The sequence below is a fragment of the Sceloporus undulatus genome, chromosome 2 (genome assembly GCF_019175285.1).
Source record: "Sceloporus undulatus isolate JIND9_A2432 ecotype Alabama chromosome 2, SceUnd_v1.1, whole genome shotgun sequence".
Taxonomy (NCBI): Eukaryota; Metazoa; Chordata; class Lepidosauria; order Squamata; family Phrynosomatidae; genus Sceloporus; species Sceloporus undulatus.
In genome coordinates this window covers 89,782,908-89,807,749 of record NC_056523.1, presented here as the reverse complement: position 1 = coordinate 89,807,749, position 24,842 = coordinate 89,782,908, and the positions used below count along the sequence as shown (strand labels likewise).

The 24,842-nt window shown below is 42.4% G+C and overlaps 1 protein-coding gene across 1 annotated transcript; it reads right to left on the bottom strand.

Annotated features, from left to right (window-relative positions):
- Nucleotides 1-4,400: 4,400 nt before the first annotated feature.
- Nucleotides 4,401-22,891, bottom strand: ATOX1 (antioxidant 1 copper chaperone). Its single transcript, XM_042453696.1, has 4 exons — nucleotides 22,790-22,891; nucleotides 16,685-16,760; nucleotides 10,386-10,556; nucleotides 4,401-4,628 (listed from the first exon to the last, which is right to left on the bottom strand). The coding sequence occupies exons 1-3, from the start codon at nucleotides 22,793-22,795 to the stop codon at nucleotides 10,432-10,434; spliced, it is 207 nt and encodes a 68-aa protein (XP_042309630.1). The 5' UTR covers nucleotides 22,796-22,891; the 3' UTR covers nucleotides 4,401-4,628; nucleotides 10,386-10,431.
- Nucleotides 22,892-24,842: the final 1,951 nt, after the last annotated feature.

Here is a 24,842-nt window from a genome sequence, read left to right as displayed (position 1 = left end):
ATTTTTGTTCTCAGTTCAGATGATAAAGGTGGGGTATTTCTTGCAGGCTAGCACCTTGTCCTTCTGGCCATGTGTGAGATTCTCTATGTGGATCACCAGAACAACCTGGCTTCAGGTCGGGATACAGAGTGCAGACTGCTCTGGTCGCCTTGGTCGATGATCTCCATCTGTGCATCGACAGGGGAAGTGTGGTCCTGTTGGTGCTCTTGGACCTCTCAGCGGCCTTTGATACCATAGACCATGGTATCCTTCTGGAACACTTGAGAGAGTTAGGAATTGGAGGCTCTGCAGTGGCTCCATTCTTACTTCTTGGGCAGGTTTCAGATGGTGATGCTGGGGGACAGCTGCTCTTTTAAAAGAGAGCTGACATCTGGCGGCCCTCAGAGTGCCATACTGTCCCCATGTTGTTTAACATTTACATGAAGCTGCTGGGTGAGATCATCTGGAGACATGGGGCAGGGTGTTATCAGTACGCTGATGACACTCAAATCTATTTCTCTATGTCTTGGATTGTTTCAGTGATCAAGGAGGGCATCTCCCCTCTGAATGACTGCCTGAGGTCAGTAATGAATTGGATGAGGGAAAATAGACTTAAGCTGAATCCAAACAAAACGGAGGTACTCATGATAGGTAGCCCTAACCTGGGTATGCTGTTATGTTCACCAGTCCTGGATAGGGTCACACTTCCCCTAAAGGACTGTGTTCACAGCTTGGGGGTGCTCCTGGATTCATCACTTCAACTGTCATCTTAGATAGATGCGACAGCCAGGTGTGCCTGCTATCAGCTTCAGCTGATATGCCAGCTGTGACCCTACCAATCTTAAAGTTGCTACATTGACTGCCTATCAGCTTCCGGGCCCAGTACAAGATGTTGGCTATTACATATAAAGCCCTACATGGCTTAGGTCCAGCTTAATTGAAGGAACACCTCCTCCCATATAATCCTGCCCGCACACTCAGGTTCTCTGTGAAGAATTTATTGTAATCGAGACTGGTGATGACTTCCCAGAGGACCTTTTCCGTTGCCACTCAAAACATCTAGAATGACCTGCCGGAAGAGACTTGCCAAATAACCTCCCTTGAGGCTTTCAAAAAAGTGATAAAAACAATTATTTTCTGGCGGGCCTTCCCAAAGTGACTTTTGTCCAAACTAGAACAAGTCTGATTCTCTGATTAAATCTCACCACTGTCACCATGTGTTGATTTTAATTTGTTATTGTGATAACATATAAATAAATACATTATTATCAAAGCCCAGGAAATTTAAAATTCCTTTGCAAAATAAAAAGATACTTCCCTTGCAATCTAGGGGTCATTTACATCCGGGCCAGGCACCCACAGATCAATCCCAGGCCAAGGCCAGGGAAGTATTCCTGTCACAGAACCAATGACTCACTCTTGTGACCCAACAAAAAAGCGACAGTTCACAGAAACGGTCATTTCTTTATTAAAAAAAACACCGTACCATGCTACCCGCCAACAAACACCTCCACCTTAGTTGCCCTGCCTCTTGAAAATTTTCCTGCAGAACTAGAAAACAGCTGCAGTTTGATCAGGACCAAAGTGTGATTTAAATGGACCACTTGGCTGAACTGGAAATCGGAATCCACAGCCCCACGGAGGCCCTATGACAGCACTGAGAGGGGAAAAAAAATAATGGATTGCCAAAACCTGTGGTGGGATGGGTATCACTCCTCTGCCCACTGTCCCTCCCTCCTGAATGGGATCGGAAACAAGTTCACATTTGTTCACAGCTTTTGCAAATTGGTTTAGAAAGAAATGCTAAAATGTCCATTTTCAAAAGAACCGGTTCAGAAGGACTTGTGCCAGTTCACTGATTCTGCCCCAATTCAGTCCGAACACAATTTGATTTGAGTGTGAACTTGGCACATATAATCTGGTCTGATCTGCTTTGCAAAGTGGTTTAAATCATAGTATGAATGGGGCCCTAGTATGCATCCAGTGTTTCTGAGACAGAGGCCCCTTTATTAGGCAGAGGACACTTCATGCTTTTCCATCAGGAAAACATTAGGTGGTGTTGAGGTAAAACATGCCAATGCAGTCCCAATTTTAGAAAAAAAAAAAAGTTTTACTGCTGTTGGAGGTAGAAACCTCAAATAGTAAGGTCCCAGTCTACTGGCTCTCTCTTTGGGATGCCCCTGTTGCAGCTATAATGCAGTGTTTTGAAATCCAGAAAACATCTATGGGTAGCCTTCTCTATCAGAAAGCTCTAGAACCACAACAAACTACAGCTCCCAAAAATTCTATAGCATTGAGCCATGGTAATTAAAGCATGGTCAAAATGGATTATTTCTGCAGTGCAGATGCAGACTGAGAAAGGGTGACTTGCCCACGGTCACCCAGCAGGTTTCTATGGCTGAGTGGGGATTCAAACTCTGATCTCCTCTAAGCTGGCTCTCAAAAATACATTAGCTACAGAATATTGGCCAGCTATCTTCCACTTGTCTGCAGGCTATTCTTTTTCCTTGGATGCATCAGCTTCAGCCAATAATATTCTGTGGGCAGCACAAGAATATAGACAAAAGAGCCAGTGTTCACTTCATTATGATTGTTTTTTGTTTTGTTTTTTTGTTTTGTTTTGTTTTCTGCTGTTTCAAACCAGCATATCAAGCAATACAGAAACATTTCTGGAAGCGGAAGGACCCAGTCATATCATGTTTCCTGCCTTTTCTACCCAGTATTGAGCATGTTATATATGATGTTTTCCTATTTTCACCTAGACTACATTGCTGGCAACAGAGCTATTATTATACAGGGTGAGGCCACTTTCTCAAGCTAGAGCTGGAGAGCAGTACCAGGATCTTGGGAAGCAGAGTTGTATGCACCAAACAGATGGCTTTGCCAACACATGAGCTGTCCCTAAGTGCAGTAGAAGGTGATGTCCTATTGTTGTATGCTTTCAAGTCATTTCTGACTTATGGCAACCCTAAGGCGAACCTATTGTGGTTTTCTTGGCAAGTTTCTTGGGGGGGGGGGGGCACTGCCTCTGAGGAGATGTCCTATAGCGATAATTAAAGAAAGATTCAACAGCCAGTCTGTTTAGCTTCTCCATCTGGAATGAGGCTAGGGTAGGTGATGTTCTGGAGTTATGTAGAAACTGTTGCATTTATAATGGCATCACTAGGGTTGGTGTCACCTCAGTGTGATAACTCATGTTGTCACCACCAAGCAAGCAGCCACCCCAGGGGATACAACATGAGGAGGGAGGAGGGGAGGGGCAGTGGAAGAAGTGGCAGCAGATATGGAGGGGTGTTCATCATCCAATCTCCTCCTCCTGGCCACCACTCCATCCTGCCCAAGCTGCCTCACACCCACCTGCCAAACAAGGCACCTTTGCCATTCGCCTATTGCGGCTCTTGGCGGGGGTGAAGTGTTTCTGCCTTCCAGCAGCCCTTTCTGGGTCTGGCCAGGTGGAAAAGGGAGGCAATGGTGCAGAAATTGGAGTCATCTGTGGCCACCACTGCACCCCACGCCTACCCCATCCTCATCAATGCCCTTCTCTGTTTTGCACAGATTCTGTCTAGCCAGCAGCATCTATCTTAGCTGTGCCTGGCTCGCCACTGCCTCCTCCTCCACTGCCTCATACTTCAACGTCACCTTGGGATCTCGTGGCTCAGGTCTAGAGCACCCAAGGCAGTGGAGAAGCACCAACTGGAGGTGGTAGTGGCGAGCTGCTGCCTCTGCCCAGAAGTTCCTTCTAGGTCCAGTGGGGTTGCTGGCTGGGCAGGAAAGAGAGGTGATGGTGGGCAGCTGTGGTGTGTGTGTGCCTTGGAGCGGATGAATTCAAAGATATAGCCATTTTAGTCTGTAGAATCAGTATGTAGAGAAATCTTGTAGTACTGTACCTTTGAGACTGAAAGAAAGAAGTTGGCAGCATGAGCTTTCAGAGACTTAAGTCTGCACTCAAGTCTACAAAAGCTCATGCTGGCAACTTCTTTCTCTTAGTTAGTCTCAAAGGTGCTACAAAACGTAAAGTCAAAGGCTTTCATGGCCGGTATCCATACTTTTTTGTGGGTTTTTCGGGCTATGTGGTCATGTTCCAGAAAAGTTTCTTCCTGACGTTTCACCAGCATCTGTGGCTGGCATCTTCAGAGAATGCTCTGAAGATGCCAGCGACAGATGCTGGCGAAACTTTTCTGGAACATGGCCACATAGCCCAAAAAACCCACAAAAAACTATGTGCTGCAAAACCTCTCTACATTGGCGTGGGTGGTGAGTGACTGCCCCACTGGGTGCCCACCTGATTTTGAGGTGTCAGCCAGTGTGGTTCACACGCCTTGACACCCCTGTGCATTTTTGAATAATTTAGGCCCAATCTGGTACTCAGCTTGAAGACTAAATCCCACCCATCCAAACCAGTACAAGAGCTTAAGAAAAGACACTGAGCAGCTCCTTGCTTTATTACAAAGCCAAACAGAAAAATGCACACTGTATTTACTACAAAGAGGAGACTTGGGATATCTGGGATGAAAATGTCTCTTTCCCCACCAAGAGCAGTCTTCTTCTCACCCATTCTTCTCTAACATCTGCAGGGCAACTGTAGTCAAGGAACAGGACTGAGAGAAGCATAAACAGCAGCCTTCTTACAGAAGTCATGTTAAGTGGTGCTGCAGAAAATAAAATAAAATTTTAAAAAAATCAATGAAGGATGAAGAAAGTTAGACAACACCATCTGCTGGTGGAACCCTATAGAGACATTAGCTTCATGCAAATAGAACAAGGGGCCCCAGGCCCAGGCAACCTCATCAGATGCACAGTGTAATATTCTTTGTGTGCGTGTGCGCATGCGTACACATACTTTAGGTGTAAATAGAAGTTGGACTTAAATGACAATGAAATGTAGAGTACAGTGTGTAACAACCCAATGTAAGCAAAACAACACTAATTTATAATAATATAGGGCCCAAACAGACAGGCCAAAATAAAGCTGCTTCGGATCACTTTGGAGGTATGCTGTTTAAATGACACATGCATCTTAAGAGGCCAGAAGCTGTGCCAAAGCTGTGCTCCAGTCCTTAGGACTGGAGCCTGGCTTTGGCGCGGCTTCCAGCCTCTTAGGATTCATGCATCAATTAAACAGCATACCTCCAAAGTGACCTGAAGCAGCTTTATTTTTGCCTGTCTGTTCGGGCCCACAGTATTCTAATGAGAGTTGGCATAGCTGTGAGTTTGAACTTTGGATTATGACTTTGGAAATCAGAGTTCAAATCCCTGTTCAGCCATGAAAACCTACTGGGTGATCTTGACACTGTCTCAGGCCTCAGAGGAAGGCAAACTCCCTCTGAAGAAATCTTGCTAAGAAACCCCTGTGATAGGTCCTCCTCTGTAAATTAGAAATAACTTGAACACACACAATAACAACCTCCACAAACTGACAACCGTAGTGAAACAGGAAACCATTGTCTCTATTCAGATCCAAATCAATAGAACTGAACTTGAAAAATTGTGATTCTGAAGTTTCCACACAGGAATTTTTCTCTGAAAAACTTTTTGTTCAAATATAACTTCCTGACAGTAAGGGCTGTTCGACAGTGGAACACACTTCCTCGGAGTGTAGTGGAGTCTCCCTCCTTGGAGGTCTTCAAATGGAGGCTGGATGGCCATCTGTTGGGGATGCTTTGATTTGGATTTCCTGCATGGCAGGGGGTTGGACTGGATGGCCCTTGCGGTCTCTTCCAACCCTATGATTCTATGATTCTATAACCACTAAATGAGTGCCCCACAAAATTAAATCTATTAGTTTCTGAATATAGTACAGTATTTTCTGATAAAAACTTCAAGCAACTGCCATTTTTTAGGCCATTGCTTGTTTATTTCAGGCTACTATGACTTGTTTTCAAAACAAATACATCATTCCCCATACTAAATGCAGTTATTGATTCTGACCATTGGCTATGTTGGCTAGGGCTTATTGGAGCTGTAGTCAAAATATCTGTAAGGTACCAGTTTGCATATTCCCGCTTCAACATTTCGGCAGTCCCAGCTATGCACAAAATAAAGCAGCTCAGTTTGCAGTGTTGCTGATAAGACTGGGCATACCCAGCAGTGGCATGCACATGATCTGGAAGGTCACCAAATGTGCAGGTCTGATTTGTCTCCTAGTATCTGTACACTGTTTTGGCATTTAAGCTGTCCTGCAGCTTTCCTTCTGTCCTTCATACTGTTCAATGTCTACATGCAGCTATTGATTGAAGTGTCATCCATACATTCAACTACATTTCTTCTTCAACTGAGATGATACAAGGGAAATGTTAAATCAGCATATGTCTATAACAGAACACTGGATAAAGGCTGATAAATTAAAACTCAGTCCAGGTGAAACAAAGCTACTGTTAGTGAGTCTGTTGTTTGGACCCATCACAGTGGTGCTCGATATTTGTTCTATATTGAATAAATTCACACTCCTCTATAATTTTTTTGGTGTTTTTTTACATTAATATCCCAGTTTTCACCCAAGCTGCTCAAGTCAGCATATACAGTAGAGTCTCAATTATCCAACCTTCAATTATCCAACATTCTGGATTATCTGTCGCTGCTCAGTGATTTCTTTACATTTTCAGAGGACTGAACTGTTCATACAGTATATATTGTACATCACAATGTTGATCAGTGATTTCTTTACATTTTTAGAGGACTGTTATTCCTATAACGTTACTGCAATGTTACTTTTACTGTTACTGCAATAAAACTTCAATACGTTTGCAATTCATAGTGATTTCAAGGCTTTTCTTGGACCCTCCGGATTATCCAACATTTTTGGCTATCCAACTATCAGCCCGCCCGTTTATGTCGGATAATCGAGACTCTACTGTATAGCTTTTCACCTGTTTTTATCTTCACAATGAGTCTGTGAGATAGATTAGGCTGAAAATGTGTGACAGACCAAAAATCACCCAGTGAGCTACATGGTGTAAGGGGATTTGAGCCTGGGCTTTCCCAGTTCTAGTTTGTCATTCTAGTATCTGCACCAATGGCTCTCAGACTCTGGTTCTCCAGCTGTCTTAGAATTCCACTCCCAGAATTCCTTACCAACGGCAAAACTAGCTCAGGTTTCTGGGAGTTGAAATCCAAAACACATGGAGAACCAGTGTTTCAGAAGCAGTGTTCTGCTCCACAGTGGTTTGCAGCTATGAGGGGTCCACCTTCCTCACTGCAGGCATAGGCTGCTTCCATGGGACAGAGTATCTTTTGCCAACTGAATCTGGAGTGCTAGCTGCGACCACATCTGGATGGAAGGTAACTTGAGGCTCATTTATTCTATACAATTATAGCATTATTAACTTTTGACTGCCATGCCAGCATTCCACAGAATCCTGGGATGTGTAGTTTAGTGAAGTACTAGAATTCTGTGGCTGAGAAGTCTAAATTCCCTACCTTAAATTGTGGGGATTTCTAGGATTCCACAGGATGGAACCATGGTAGTTAAAGTGGAATAATTGGGCTACAATTCTCTAATATGGATGGGGCCCAGGTTTCGGGGATTCATGCACCAGTACCTTTCAAGTAAGAAAACAGATTATGTGTGCAACAGCCAGAAAGGGGTGGGCCAGTTTGTAGTTTTGATAGGTGTCTAGTGCTAGTTGCCACAAATAAAGATATTATGAGTATGTGGGGAAAGGTTTACTGCAACCTAGGGCTGACCACTTTCTAGATCTGGGCTGGGCATCACATGACCCTCTAAATGTTATTGGACCTCACTTTCCATCAGTCCCAGACAGAATGACAGAAATGATGGCAATTGTATTTTAGCAGAATCTAAAAGGCCATGGCTTTTCCAGCCCTGTTAAGTGAGAATTTTTGGCCTCCCTTTTGTCTGTGCAGTACTAATGACTAGCACTGGCTTGTCAATGCAGTCCCTGAATCAAAGAATGGGGAATACATGCCCCTATCAATATTTTTGGACTGCAACTTGCATCATGCCTCACCATTGGCTATGCTGTCTAATGTGGATTGGGAGATTCAGTCCAGCACTATCTCAAGGCCATCCCTGTCATAAGAAATTTATTCCCCAAAAGAATACGGAAACCCTATTGGAGCAAACCAAATGATCATCTAGTCCAGCATCCTGCTATCTATGGGGATACAGAATCATAGAGTTGGAAGAAACTGCAAGGGCCATCCAAGTCCAACCCCCTGCCATGCAGGAAATCAGACCAAACATCTCTGATAAACCCAATGTAGTACCTGCAAAATATAGGACTGGATTCTCAACTTACAATATTAATACTCCAGTTTGGAAAAGTTACTAGTCATGCTGGCCGGGGGACTGTGGAAGCTGGAATCCAAAGACTAACTTTCCCAAACCTTGAAACACAGCTATCATTTGCCTTACAGTGTGGGGACAGGCAGTTTGTATATGGCACAAAGAAGAAAGAGAAACCCACCATTTCAAGCACCACTGCCTATGACGGTGGGAAGCAGTGATCCCACCACCCATCTGGTGGAGTGGGGAGAAAAGGACACACCTGGTGTTTCTTTGACCACATCCCATCCCATTTGCTTTCTAAAGAGAGCAACAGATCTCAAATGTGCCAGTGACCTTCTTTATGAGAGAGGCCCTAGCTTACCACAAAGGGGTTTAGACTGAATATTCTATGTAAAAGGAACTGCTTCCTGTATTGGTATGGCACAGGTACAGACAGGGCTCTTAAAAATCACAGATGACATGTGTATTCTTCACTACTGTGAGAGCCTCAATACCCTAAAGGCACCAGATCACATCTGATCTTGGGAGCTAAGCAGGGTCAGTTCTGCTTAGTACTTGGATGGGAGACTGCCAACAAATACCAGGTGCTGTAGATTACATTTCAGAGAAAGGAATTGGCAAAACCACCTGTGAATATTCCTTGCCTAAGAAAACCTTATGAAATTCATGGGTCACTGTAAGTTGACAGGTAATGTAAAGGGGGACACACACACTACTGTGAACGTTAACCTGATAATGTAGGCAGAGTTCAGTATTCTGAAGTTCTCAACTGGCAGCCTTCCATGCCAAATACCTGACTACACTTGGGGTGTGCCTGTGTCAATGTTCTCTAAAATGCCAGGCACACACAGTCTTGTTGTTTGTTGAATTAGCGTCATAGCCTGTGGTACAGCCTCACCTCTTAAGCCCAAAACAAGCTCAGACTGAAACAGTAGATTACATATTAATATTATTTATATATTAATAATACATCATTCACACAATATGTTTTTATAATTTTGAACTTTTGCCTCAGAGGATGGCAATGGAAACCCCCCTCTAAGAAACTTGCCAAGAAAATGCTATGACAGAGTTGTCTTAGAGTTGGTGTAAGTAAAAAAATGACTTGGAAGCACATAGCAACAACAAAGCTCCCAGAATCCTGCAGCCAGTGGGTTCTGGGAATTTTAATCCTAGCTGGTAATTTTTCCACACTCTGATCATTGTTTTAGTGGCAGCTGTTCAGTTATCAATTCAGCCAGGTCTGCTGTCAAATTAAATATTCCCTTAAACTCTGTGGTAGCAACTGTAATCATATTTGCTAGTGAATATATTCTATGTTTATGCAAGGACAGGCCCAACACCATCCCTCCCTGCCAACTGTCATCTTCTGGCCTGGAGGGAGTGAAAGGACAGGCCCAATACCATCAGGCCCAGCCTCAATTAAGAAGAGCCCTCCCTGCAGTCCATCTGTCTTGGCCCAGGCCTCAGAGGGAGATAAGAACTACTGGACCTGATCCCCTTCCCCACCACCATTCCCTTCTCCTTTTGTTTTATGTCTTTTTAGATTGTAAGCCTGAGGGCAGGGAACCGTCTAATTAAAATAATAATTGTAAGCCGCTCTGAGAGCCTTTAGGACTGAAGGGCAGGGTATAAATACCGTAAATAAATAATAATATAGGAAACCTACTGTCTTTTTTAAAGAAAAAGCTGTCCAAAAATGTGAATAATAATGACAATAACAAATTCAATGACAGTATTTCCATGATGTGGGGAAGAGAGTTCTTAAGATGAAACTGCATGTTAGAGAATCCCTGTCTGCTAAACATATTTAGGACAAGTTGAAATGTGACATGATGTCTTCTGGTTCTGAATTTCTTCATCTTCATTTAATTTAAATCAGTGGCAAGTGAGAGGAAACTTGTAGCACAGTAACATCACACCATGCCTTGGGTTTATTATGTGAGTTTCTATTTTTCAGCTTATCCAGCATGTAGATCTACCCTTATTGCAGCCTTTTCTGACCAGGTGCAATCCAGACATGTTGGGCTATAATGTCCATAATCTCTAGCCAGTACAATGCTCAGTGGGGATTGTGGGCAATATGATCCAACATGTCTGGGGGACCCCACACCAGGAGAATCCACCTTAGTGTTTTTGAGTGTTTCTGAGAACTGACCTTTACTGAAGCACAGGAGCCCCACTAGCCAAGCCTTCCCGTGTGATTACTTCTCTCCAATATAAGAGGCATTCTTCCCTGTTTTCTTCAGTGTGTCCAACAGAGTGTTGACACTGTGCTCTGATTCAATGCTCACTTTCTTGTTGGGGAGGTCGATTTCAAACTGAACACCTGAGGGAAGAAATACAATATACAGAAGCTGCATTGAGAAATTAGTAACTCAAGAAGTTTCCTCCCCACAAACCCTTCTCTCAGTCTCTTGAGGGCTAGTCTGAAAGAGCTGATCAACAAGACAGTTTATAAAATATTGGGCTGGATCCATTTAGGCCTGTGCAACTTTGGGTGACGGAGGTTGGCCTCCTCTTTCCCATGGCAGCCTTTTCAGCTCTCTGAAAAGGGCTTCACAAAGGGTGAGAGACAGAGGGCTTGAGGGAGTGATCTGTGGACTGGGAAGGAGGATCCCTGAAAACTGGACAAAGCCATCTTCCATGCAGAGTCCCTCAATCCAGGGAAAGCAGATCCTGGATTCAACCTAGTATCTTACAATAAGCCAAAGCCCAGCAAAAATGAGTTACAAGTCAATAGTTTGTAATTTCTACAAATCAGCACTTCAAATTACTGGTAGTTCCTTTATCCAACAACTGAAGTATACCTAGATTACATTATGAATGTAACCTGGCAAAGAATAACTACCTTTCCAGTGTAATTTTTTTTTTAAGTCACCTTTGTAATCATAGGGATATAGCTCATCAAAAGGTGGAAGAATATTGCATGGTTTAAAACTGGTGCATGCTGTGCCATGAGCTACTCTTTCTCCTTCTTTGGAGGTCTTTAAGCAGAGGCTGGATGACCATCTGTCGGATATACTTTGACTGAGATTTCCTGCATGGCAGGGGGTTGGACTGGATGGCCCTTGTGGTCTCTTCCAACTCTACGATTCTATGATTCTACTGCATTCAAATGGCTTTTTCAAGCAATAAAAGGTAATTGTTTTATTTTGAGAAATGGGAAAGCAAGATCCTTTTGCAAATGTAAATTATTCCTTTAAAAAATGAAATCTGGTGTAAAAAAATGTAAACCAGTGCCTGCTTCACCATGAAATTGTAAACCTAGTTCTCCCAGAAGTGGTGAATCCACATCTTGATTGTGACCAGCCAAGCTGCGGGTGGGGGCCCACATGACTAAATGTCATTGACCAGACAAAAAGAAATTTCTACAAAGAAAATGGTCAGAAAAGGATAGGTAGCATAGTTTTCTATCCTATATGCTATTTTTCTATACAAGCATCCCTCTCTTTTCAATGGCTTCTTTTGACAGATCTAAGTTATAGCCCTATACTGTACTTTCGGCCCCTGGTCTGCTCTTTTGACCACTGCTGCTGCTTTTTCTCTCTCTTCTGCAGCTCTATGCAGCCCTACGCCAGTCTGAATCTACTGAAACAGTGTGCTGTTTTTCCTTTCTTAGTCAACCTGGCACCACCTAGTGTTCAGTCTTGCATTTGCATGCTAAAAAGTCTGGTTTCTGCATTTCAAAGGATTCCACTTTTGGACAGTCCTCTGGTCCCTAACCTATCAGATAAGCAAGGGCTTCCTGTATTGGAGGAAATTTTCATTTGGAGGAACATTACAAATATTAGTGAGTTTCAAAACAGAAGTCACACTTGTGTAGAAAATAGCATGAAATCCCCATATCCAACATGTTTAAGAGTCATACTTTGGATGTCATACCATTACATCAAAGGGATAATGCAAGTAAAAACAACCCACTACTGTGTATTCCCTGCAGACTCACAAAATGGAACCCAAGAATCATGCTGGATCAGGCCAAAAGCTAACAGTCCTATAGTGACTGAATATATATGGGAAATTCACAAGCAATTATATTCTTAATGTCAAAATCCTGCTCCTGACCAGTCAGTCTCAGCTCAGACTCCATGGAAAGCAAGTTGAATGTTTTTGCTCCAATGTGTTCAGATGAAGGACTGGGGACAATGATGCCTTTCGCACAGAACAAAATACCAAGTGATTCCAAATGGGAGAGAGCTAGCATGGTCTAGTAGTTTAAGTGTTGAAATAGGATACTGGGAGACCAGGGTTTGAATCCTGGATTGGCCATGAAAACCCACTCAGTGACCTTGAGCAAGTAACATTCTCTCAGCCTCACAGAAAGGTGAGGACAAATCCTCTCTGAACAAATATGGCCAAGAATGGAGCCATAATTAGGGTCACCACAACAAAGCCAAATGGAGCCACAGCCAGGCTTGTATAGTCAGCACAACAGAGAAAAAGGATCAACAAGTAAGGATCCTCTCCAAATTTTCCTATGGATCAGCTGAAGGTGAATACACAGTGAGACAATCATATTCCTTACAAGGTATCCTTCAGCTGGTAAAAGTACCTATAGGGAGTCCCTATCTTGGTTAACCTTTGTTATTGTGTGCCTTCAAGTAATTTCCAACTTAGGGCAACCCTACAGTGAACCTACCATGGGATTCTTTGACAAGTTTTTTCAGAGGGGATTTGCCATTGCCATCATCTGAGGCTGAGAGAGTGCAGCTTGCCCAAGGCCACTCAGTGGGTTTACATAGCCAAGCCAGGATTCAAACCCTGGTCTCCAGAGTCCTAGTCCAATGCTCAAACCAAAGAAAAATCATACTATTAAGACTGGTCATTGCTCTATTCCATTACAAACCTTTGGTTTGCCTTGTATACATCTTTGTATTAATCGGAGAAATATATCGGTGTCAGGGGGGGCTCTTTGCTCTCCAGAAAAAGATTACAAACAACAAAAACAACCAAGGCATCATATTGTTGATCTGTTCCTGTTTGCACCACACTGTATGTTGCCATCAAGCTGTATTAAACCATTTCCAAGCTCTCTTTTTTGCTTGAGTAGCTTGAAGACTCTTTCTTTCCTTACATTACCCCAGGAGTTTCAGTATACCCTTCTTTAGGACTGCATCACCAGAACAAAGTATTTCTGAATAGCAAATTATCGTTTGGGGCTCATTTTTCTCCCACACAGAATTACAGAGGGACCTCAAGGACTGTTGAATTCAATCCCGTCATGCAGGAATACACCACTAAAGCAGTCCCAAAAGACATCCACACTCTGAAGACTTCTAAAGAGTCCACCACCTTCTGAAGCCTCCACTTCTGTCCCTGCTCTCCTTCTGAGTCCTGTGTGAATGTCTAGAAAGATATTTCATTCCAGTTTTGTGGGAAAGCCAATGATTTCAGTCCAGTCTTTCCTGCTAGTTCAGTGGGAAGACCTGAGACCACGTTGTATCTCCATTTTTTTTTTAAAAAATCCTCTTTGTGTTCTTTCTAATTTGGTGGCCTTTTCTGCTTACTGAAGTCTTTTCTGCTTACTGAAATCTTTTCTGCTTACTGAAATCTTTGAGAGCAGTATGATGAGACAGAAGTTGTTTAAAATAAAGAACTGGAGGAAGAACAAGAGAAGTTTGCATATCTTAAATTTCTAGAAGGTACATACCATGCTAGCCGAGCTGCCAAATACAGGGGGAGGTTAAAGAGCAGGGCCTTAAATACTAGGACCAAAGCTTATAACAAGCCCTGGCCTGAACTGCAATTCCAGGTGAATGGACTCAATGAAGGGAGCAATGGCCCTGAGTTTGCAAGACCTGAACAGGGCTGTTGATGATAGGTTGACTTGGAGGTCTCTGAGTAACCATAAGTCGAAGCTGACTTGACAGCAGTTAACAACGACAATGCCATACTCAAAGACAAACATCCACAGGGCTTTATATTTATCCTAGGTCCAAAACATACTGCAGAAATAATCCAGTTTGAGACCACTTTAACTGTGCTGGTTCAGTGCTAGGGAATTCTGGGAACTGATTTTTGTGAGACATTTAGCCTTTGTGTCAGAGAGCTTGGGTGCCACAATAAACAACAGTTCTCAAGATTTCCTAGCACTGAGCCAGAGCAGTTAAAGCAATCTCATGCTGGATTATTTCTCCAGTGTGTTTTGGATCTTGGACCTTTCTTCTCCTTCCTCTCTATTTTCTGAAAAGCCTTGAATTTTCCAATGTGCTTAGCTTCTATTGTGGTAGCCACTAGAAACTAGAAGCTAGTTTTTCTAAGTTTATGCCTGCTCCATGCAAGTCCACCCCTTTACGCTATTTTCTCCACATTTAAGGCTGGCACACAGATCTGTATTTTGTTTATTTAGTCCTTTGCTTTATTTTCAGAAGCTAGTTAACTCACAAGCAACACTTCTATGTATGCTGCCACTGTGCCAGTTCCCCAAGGAGAACACTGTGTATATTTTCAATTCAGTGTGCGTTAAACAAAAACTCCTCTGAGAAACAACTCCTTGCTTGTTTTTCTTTGTGTTACTAAGACAAATCTAGTGAGATACATGACCGACCAAGGTTCAAAGATTACTTATGTGCATGTATCTCAGAATGTGCATGAGTTCATGCATGTGCCCACAGAGGACACTGGATAACATGAGGAGAGCACAGATATAGCTGAGGAAATAGGCAGGATTTGTTTTGAACAAGAGATGTGAAATGTCTTTTAGACTTTAATCTGTTAAGACTCCTTTGAGTGTCGATAAGCATGTGGACAGGGTTGCACAATTCCCTCATCATGGATAAGTGATGTACATTTTCTTGATGCCCAGTACTGAATTCATAGAATCATAGAATTGTTGAGTTGGAAGATACCACAGGGGCCATCCAGTCCAACCCCTTGTCATGCAGGAAGTCCAAATCAAAGCATCCCCGACAGATGGCCATCCACCCTCTGCTTAAAGACCTCCAAGGAAGGAGACTCCACTACACTCTGAGGGAGTTTGTTCCACTGTCGGACAGCCCTTACTGTCAGGAAGTTCCTCCTAATGTTGAGGTGGAATCTCTTTTCCTGTAGCTTGCATCCATTGTTCCGGGTCCTATGCATATCAGCCATTCAATTCTATGACTCCTACCTTACACATAGGTAGTTACACCTATATACAGTCTGCTTCTTAATGCTTGTTCACAGAAGGAAATTCATATGCTTCTGAATCATATTGGAATTACAGAAACATATGGAAATTACAGGGAAGGAATTTCAGTGCAGGAAAACCTTAGTTTGCCAAATTGTCCTTGCTGTGGATATCCTTCAGTCTTACAAAAATCAACCTAACATCATTTGGGCAGGTGATTGGTCACCAGGTAAGTTAAGGACTGTAGTGGGCTTGGATCTCTTCCTGTAGAAACAACCAAGAGTTACAGGGAACCATCAGTGAATAGGAGCAAGCATTTGATGTTAAAAATGGCACAGTATAGAAGAGGAAATCTGCTTGTTCATCATAAAGGAGATCAACCTTCTTTCAAAGACTTATGGGACATAAAGTAAACACAACTTGTCAAGAATCAATAATTAGTTACTGACTGACTACCTACATTAGGAGTAAAGCGGCATTCAACAAGCTGCTTGCTGCTTTAGCTACGACAGGGAAAGAAGTGAAGGTTTCAGTACTAAGAACAAGTTTTATGTTGGGTGGGAAATGTTGTCAGCCTGCAGTTCCCAAAAGCCACAGGCAATATAGCCAGTGGCGAAGGATGATAGATGCAGTCTGGTAATAGCTGAGCCACACATTTCTTATCCCTGTTTTAAATTAAAGCAAGTTGGTGTAATGAATATGATATGCAAGCAAGACACTACTGCAATATACAAGATTTTAAAAATTCACATTCTAGAGCAGTGCCTTGATAACAGGAATCCACATTGCAAGAGACTGGCTGCCTAATATTTGAGGGGAACATCAGCTTGGTGAACAATTCAAATGGCAGTGACCTGCCCTTTCAGCAAGAGGACCTCATTTGCTTCACCCTCTGCTTACAATATCAACAAGCTGCAAGGGCTCAGACTCTAGAGCAGGGGTAGGCAACCTGCGGCCCGTGGGCCGGATGCGGCCCGGCAAGGCCTTGGGACCGGCCCCAGCCCGGTCCTGCCACCGATTGCCGCCGGGGCATTTGGCCTCTTGCACACAGGGGCAAGGGGGGCAATTGTCTATAGACGCCTCAGAAACATGCATTTATATTAACATTTTTTTGAAAATCAGCAATTTTTTTGCATGTCCTCCACTTTTTTTAAAAAAAGTGTCCACCATTTGAAAATGTTGTCCTACATTTTTCCCGGTTTATTTATTTATTTAAATTTTAAAAAAAATTATTTAATTATTTATTTTTTGGCTTCAGCCCCCCAGTTGTCTGAGGGACAGTAACCCGGCCCCCGGCTCAAAAAGATTGCCTACCCCTGCTCTAGAGTATGCTAAGTATGACTTACCTCCCAGCTTGTTGAGAACACGGGTTACAGCATTGGAGCACCCTTCACAGGTCATGTCTACGAAGAACTCATGTTTCTGAAAGCATCAGAAGAAAGATTAGAAAAGTTATTGAAAGAGATTTTGTGCAGCAATGGTACAACTATGAAATAAAACCAAGCTAGTAGCCAACACTCTGCCCTTGAAATCTGGTGGGAATACAACTTTCCCCCTCCTCATCCACTGGCCATGCTGGATGAGGATGATGGGAGCTCTGGCATAACATGTCTGAAAGGTGCTGCAGGCTAACATCAAAGGTTGCTTTGGATGTCATATTCAGCACATTCAAAATCTTTACAAAACACAACTTCAGATTCTTGTTAATTATGTCTCCACAGCATAGCTAGCCAACATGGTATAGTGTTTTGGATGTTGGATGAAGGCTCCAGAAGATCAGGGTTTGAATCCCTGCTCAGAAATGGAAACCCACTGCGTGACCTTTGGCAAGTAACACTCTCTGAGCCTCAGAAGAAAGCAATGGCAAACCCCCTCTGAACAAATCTTGCCAAGAAAACCCTACGACAGGATATCCATAAGTGAAGTCAGCTTGAAAGCACATAACAACAAGCATAATGTTGGGTTCAAAACAAAAATATCTTTAAGAATATTTTCAGTGGCCAGAACAACTTTTGACAGCTGGAAGAAAGCTTATTGGCCAAATTCCATTGGTTCTTCATTGTGTTTACATTTCCTAAACACAATTGCATAACCATTTATAAGAAATTAGAACATTTCTGATACTTCCTTCTATTATTGTTACTTTCTGTTTCATTTTTGCTTTCTTTTCTGTGTTGCCTTAATCTTATTCCCAACCAGTAACACAAAGTAATTTTTTCCCCAAAAAGGAAAGGGAACATGTTCTCAAAAACTTACCTGGCTGTAACATCTGTTTCAGAAACAACTGTAGCCCCAGACCTTTACAGAAGCAAGAGATTATTTTGTTTGAACAAAGAATTATTTTAATATACTGTAAAGGAAAGCCTCCTTTTTATGGAAAGTAAATGGTCCAAGCTACAGATATGAGCAAACTACAGCTGGATTGTCCTGGTAGACCTGGTATATACTTCCTTGAACTACAAACCCCATCATTCCAGCCAGCATAGCTGATGGACATACTGTTCATGGATATAGGAAGCTGCAGCCCCACAAAGATGAGGGATCCTAGTTGAGGAAGATTGACATTACAGCCACAATCCAAGCTGGATGTCATATCCAGCATGTTCAGTCTCCTGTGTGTGGACCACAATGCCTCCATGATGACATGTCATTTTCTACCTCCCTAGTGTAAGTTGAATATTCCTTATCCATACTGCTTAGGACCAGAAGGATTTCAGAGTTTGTAATACCTGTATTTGCATATGTGTAAAGAATCAGATATCTTGGAGATGAGACAAATCTAAATACAAAATTCATTTGTTTCATAGACACCTTATACAAATAGCTTGAAAGTAATTTTACACCGTATGTTTAATAAATTTGTGCAAAAAAAGTTTGTGCAGACTAAACCATCAGAAAGCAAAGGTGGCACTATCTCAACCACCCATGTAGACAATTTTGAATGTTTGAATATTGAGGATTTTGGAATTCCGGGTAAGGGAGAATCAACCTCTATCAACTCTGTTAACTCTGTATGCCATCACACCAAAGTATATTGATTCCTCAAAGTACAGTACATTGGTTCTTTACTAACCTAAAAGCAGTGTTTAATTTTTTTTTTTTAGACAGAGGACCCCTAATTTTGAGATATTAGTGTAGATATAATTTTGTTATTGTTGTGTGCCATCAAGTAGTTTTTGACTTATGGTGACCTAAAGGGTGAACCTATCATGGGGTCTTCTGGGAGTGAGAGTGTATGACTCACCCAAGGTCATCCAGTGGGTTTTCAAGGCTGAGTGTTAATTTTGACCAGAGAGCCAGCATGGTGTAGTAGTGGTTTGTGTGCTGGACTATGACTCTGGAGAACAGAATTCAAATCCTTGCTTCGGGATGGAAACTCATTGGGCAGGTTGCACTCTCTCAGCCTCAGAGGAAGACAACAACAATTTTAACTGAACTATTAAAAAGAAAACAGATTGAATTTGCATTCAATTGTGAACAAAAATTAATACATAGTTTAAAACTAAACAAACAAACAAAGCCCTATGCTTTAATATAAAGAGCTTACAATTTAAAACAGTTTTAAAACGTTGATTGCTCTTCTAAGGTATACAATCTAACCTTCATATATGACTGGGAAAAGACAGATATACAATCTGTGTACATTTCTGAAGGTTATCTTTGAGCACAATCAATAAATCATTGCAGTTTAGTTTGAAGGTTTTGCCTACAGCCCTAAAGTTCTCTTCATGTTCTGCTTGCAGTCTCTGAACAACAAGAAGTGGGTGGGTAAGAAAGGTTAATGATATTCTGTCCTTTCTCTGGATGGATCATAAATAAGTTTGGGATTAATAAAACTTGGCAAAACCTGCATCCCTGGTAAACAGGCCAACCCCAAGAAAGCTGAGGGTTTCTGTGCACTATTCTACAGTTGACAGGGCAGCCTGGGAATAAAGAGTCAGCCTTTGAATGACTAACCGGTTTTTCCTGGTACCACTAAAGACGCAATTCACAGGGGTGAAACTGGAGATACAGTAGGCATCCAAGCCAGATACTTAGATAGGTGTTGCAGATGGTAGAGTCAAAAATGTACACAAGCCTTCATGCCATAAGAAAAGCCAGACTCCTGATATTTTTCAAAGGATTCAGTTCAATTCCATATTCAGGGCCAGCCCAAGACATGTTGCTCCCCCTGAGGACAAGATCGTGCTTCCTCTCATTCTATAACCAAAAACCCAACCAGACTGCCAGCTGAATCTTACTAGTGTTTGTAAACATTATTTTTTTGGACTTCAGTTCCCAAAATCTCCCAGTCAGCATGGCCAATTGGAACTGCAGTCATGGTCATGTCAGCTGGGGGATTTGGAGTTTGTAAGCCAAAAACTGTGAATGCTACAGCAAATTAAGCTTGTACATGCAACCTTGAGTCTTGATCCCTTCCAGTGATGTGAGAGCTGGACAGTTAAGAACGATTATAGGGGGGAAATGCATTCATTTGAGATGTGGTGCTGGAGAAAAATGCTGAGGATCCCATGAACAGCCAAAAGGACAAGCAAATGGGTCCTAGAGCAGATCAATCTGGAAACCTCCCTGGAAGCCAAGATAATCAAAATGAGGCTGTTGTACTTGGACACATCATGAGAAGGAAGGACTCATTGGAAAAGACAATAATGTTGGGAAAGGTGAAGGGAAGTAGGAAGAGAAGTCCACATTCCAGATGGATGGACTCTATTAAGGAGGTCACAGGTTTGTGGTTGCAGAAATTAAGCAGAGCAGTGGAAGACAGAGGATCTTGGAGATGTCCCATCCATAGGGTCACCATGAGTCGAGATCGACTCGAGGGCAGTTAACAACAACAAGACAAAGTTCTGGAAGGAGCTCTTTCGCATTTCTTGCTCACTGTGAGGATAGCTCAGGCAGGCCTTGCAGCTCATGATTTAACACTTTTTGCCTAAAAGTAATCTACAGTGTAGAAGCAGCATAGTGGCTTGAGCATTGGACTATGACTCTGGAGACCAGGGTTCAATTCCTGGCTCAGCCATGAAACCCACTGGGTGGTTTTGGGCAAGTAACACCCTTCAGCTTCTCAGGAAGGCAAAAGCAAACTTCCTCTGAGGTTGCCAAGAAAACTCCATGATAGAGTTGCCTTAGGGTCGCCAGAAGTCAGAAACAACTTAAAGGCACCCTACAACAAATTTAGATTGCAGTTTTGATGTAACACAGTCAAGGACCGACCCTTAAACTGATTCTAAGTGCTTGGCATAGAAACACTGAAACCAGAGTTTAGAGAAGTCAGTTTTTTGGACTCTGAACTACACTTCCACAACTAGTATGATCAACCAATGCTATTCTGGCTTGAAGACTTTAAATTGGGAGTCCAAAAACAATTGTTTTCCCAGTGTTTCCTACACTTAAGTCCCCATTCTAAAAGGAAATGATTTCAGCATCAGAGGGGCAGCAGGTTACAAACCTCAATGGGGGGGAGTCCCTCAATGGACTGTGATCTGAGCTTAAAGTTCATATGGCGTTTTAAGTCAGGCTTATCTTGAGGCACAGCTGCTTGTTGGAAGTAATCACTGCACTGGCGAACTTCCTACTAACAGACACTTTCAAGAAAAATCTTTACCTCTCATTTCTTGGGGAAAAACAAACTCTTTAGTTTGTTTTGCCTTCACTTGATAGTTTTGCTATGGGTTTTGCTGCTTCTCTCTCACAGGTGTGATGTGCACTGCAGAAATAATGCAGTGTGACACTGATTTAACTGCCATGGCTTTAACTGCAATGGTGGCTATGGAATCCTGGGATTTGTAGTTTGTTGTGGCACCAGACCTCTCAGACAGGAAAAGTTAAATGTCTCAAAAAATGACAAAACTCCCAGAATTGCATAGCACTGAACCAAGGCAGTGAAAGCAGTGTCAAACTGAATATTTCTATGGTGCAGATTAGTTCTCAGTCTCTCACCACATCTTGAATGATCCATTTGATTTCTCTAGTTACATTTCTGAACCCTTTGGGAGCTCCAGAAAGTCACAAACTGGACTGAGTCAACAAAGTCTTTGTGCAACTTAACATATTTATAATGGTACAAACCTGACAAAGTGGACACTGATCCAAAAGGCCAAAAACAACATCTAGAATAGGTTAAATGTTATTGGATTTATATCTCATTCTTATTCTCAAAATGAAACTCAAGCTGGCTTAGTGCTGATACTTAATAAAACGTACAATTCAAACCGAAAGCAAAACAAAAGATTAAAACAGACATAATTTAAAACGATTAAAAACAATTAAAAACATAATTAAAACATTCATCATTAAGGGAGGAAAATGGAAAGGTGTTATTTGTGCTTCAATAATAATAATAATAATAATGATGTTTAGGTTCATCTATAGAAGCTTTTAATTAAAATGGTGGCAACATTTCTCTTCAAAACCAACAAAATGTCCCAAATCTTGACTTTTAGGATTCATGGGGCACGAAAAAAAGGTAATAAAGGCCGCCCTGAGTCCCAGCCTTGGGAGAAGGTGCGTGATATGAATAAATAATAATAATAATAATAATAATAATAATTAAAAAAAACTATATGGCACCTCAGAAATGAACCTTCACCCATGGACCTCCACTGAAACAGATGTCATTTTGGACTGACACACTGCAGCTCAACCTTTTTGCAGTTAAAACGTTTAACTGGGCTGGCTTTGGGGTCATATTTGAACTATTAATGACGCCAATAGCAAACATGGTTTTTGACAAATGAGTGAAAGGGGAAGGTTTTTTTAAATGCTCAGAACACACCTCAGCGCCCACAGTCTTTAAAAACAGTTTTAAGGCAACATATCCCCATAGTAGCAAAAGCACAACAGCATCCAAAACCCCACCAAAACCAGCACGATGCCTTTATGGGGCCAACCAAAATGCACAAAATACACGATGCAAGCTTCTTCTTCTTCTTTTTTAGAGAGACAGCGTGGAGCAGTGGTTTGAGCCTTGGACTCAGGGCTCAAACCAGACTGGGAGACCAGGGTTCGAATCCCTGCTCAGCCACGGAAACCCACTTAGGCAAGTCACACTCTCTCAGCCTCAGAGGGAGGCAATGGCAACCCCCCAACTCCTCTGAAGAAACTTGGGAAGAGAAACCCTCTGATAGATAGATCCACAGCCTTAGGGTCTCCATAAAGGACTTGGAGGCATACAACAGAGAAATGTTGCCACATATATATATATATATATACACACACATATGTCTGTGTGTAGTGTGTGTGTATATATATATATATATATATATATTTATTTAATATATACATAAATATATGCGCACAGGAATCTTATATAGAAAAATAAAAATAAAAATAATAGTAATAGTAATAATAATCTCTTCCTGAAAGCAAAGCTCCCTTTGTGACGTTGCGTCCCCAGCGGAACCCTCCCTCCAGCTCTGTGTTCCCGGGGGGCATCTTTCAGAGTCACCCACCGGCATCGTCGCTGCTGCTATTGTTGGTCCCCGGAACGCAGCGGCGCGGCCTCTTCCCTCTGCGAAATGAAAGGCCGACTGAGGCAGGGGGCGGAGCTTCGCCTTCCCTCCCTCCCTCCCTCCCTTCGGCGGGAAGGAAGGAACGCCCAAGACCCGCCGTTCCTGCTGGGCGCCGCTAGGGGGAACAACTTCATTAGTGGGGCTGGCAGGCGCAGCAAGGCGCTTCTCCTCCTACCTGCGCAATGCTGCCCCTGGCGCAATGCTAGGGCATTCTGGGAATTCTAGTTTTCTGACACAATAATACTTCTCTGTCAGAGAGCTCTGGTGCCAGAATAAACTATAGTTCCCTTGATTTCCCAGCACTGAGCCAGGGCAGTTAAAGCAGTATCAAACTGAACTTCTCCATCTCTGACAGGGAAGGCTTAATAGCTCACAAAACTACAAATCCCAGAATTCCCTAGCACTGAGCCATAGCAGTTAAAGTAGTGTCAGACTGCATTATTTCCGCATCAGCGCAGATGCAGCCTCAGCTAAGGCTGCCAGATGAAGTAAAGGACAGGGCTTCTATCCCATTAATGATTCTTTAGAAGAGGGAATTTATTATGTCAAAATGGGTAATTACAACAGGCAAGGTAAACTGCAGTTGCCTCCAGAATCCCATTCTGAGCATGTATGAATGACTAGCAGGACAGAGAGGGAAAGGTCAGAGCAGCAGACAAGCCTGCCAGCATGCTGCAAATAAATGGAATGGAGGAAAATCGTGCAGTAAATAATGCAATGAAGTTTAATGTGAGGAAGAATTGACTGTAGGTGATCATACTAGAGCTGTGTGTGACCAGCAAAGTAAACAGCAGCTCCCCTGAATTTTTTAGTAAGCATCCATGAAAAACAAAACAAAGAAAAGGGGACAGCAGATAAGCCTGTCTCCCCAGCTTACACTAGAAAGCATAGCTCTATAAATTTGGCCACCAGAATGGAAACCAAAAGTGGAGGTTGATGAAAGAAAATCATCCCTGCCAGAAATTTGAAAGAAACCTCAAGTGGTCTCTAGAAAGTTGTGTTTTTTTTAATTATGCAAGGCTTAACTGGCCCAGTGGTTTCATTTCAAATGCATATATTGTTACTTTTGAGTAAAAAGTTTGTTGAAACATATTGAATTGTTCAACTTTTTTTGTACTGTAGGAACCTACCTCTTTTTGTTCCAAGTTATTTGTGCCTCAAGTACCAAATTGTTTTTTAAAAAGAGAATGCCCATGAACACATCTACTTTGGAAACTGAGGTCTCATTCCCACTTACAAAAAAGTGGTTTGCGATCTGAATCGATGGATCGATTCAACAGCGCAGCGTGGTTTCCACTACATTTGACCCAATTGCATTCCCCCCCTGTAAAATAACCCACTTGTGGTTCACATTCACAAATGAATCGGTTCAAAATGGACACGCTCCAGCGAAGGGCAAATTTAAACCGATCTTGATCCGCATCTGGTTCACACTTGCACAGAATCGATTTATCAGAAAAGGCATGGAAAACATCGGCATCAAAAAGACGTGAGTTAAATGGGTCTAGCACATGCCTCCCCCCTCTCCGAATCAATTCAAGTGGGGACCAGGTTTATTTGAACCGGTTCAAACCGATTTGCGATCCGCTTTAAAAGGTAGTGGGAATCACCACTGAGGTATACCTGTGCATCAGGATTCTGGGCATCACATAGCTGGTAATAGGAGGGTGTTACCACCGTCTCTTTCTGTACTTTGTATATGTAAAAATGTTATAGCTCCCATGAACATATCAATGTCAGTAAAAGGAACAATAGAGTGCTTGTGGGTGAAACATTGAGAGTGGAACTAGAACTACTTGCCGTGGCACATTCTGGCCAATGTGTTCATTTAGCTATGTAAATAATGCCTGAACAGGCTTGCACCATGGGTGAACAATACATGGCCGTCACCATGTTTATTGCCTTCCTGAGAACCTCTCAGTGCCCCTCCTGGAAGGAATTTTAAAAGTGATAATTGTGTGTCCAAATGGACACCCAGCCCTGGCTTTTAAAC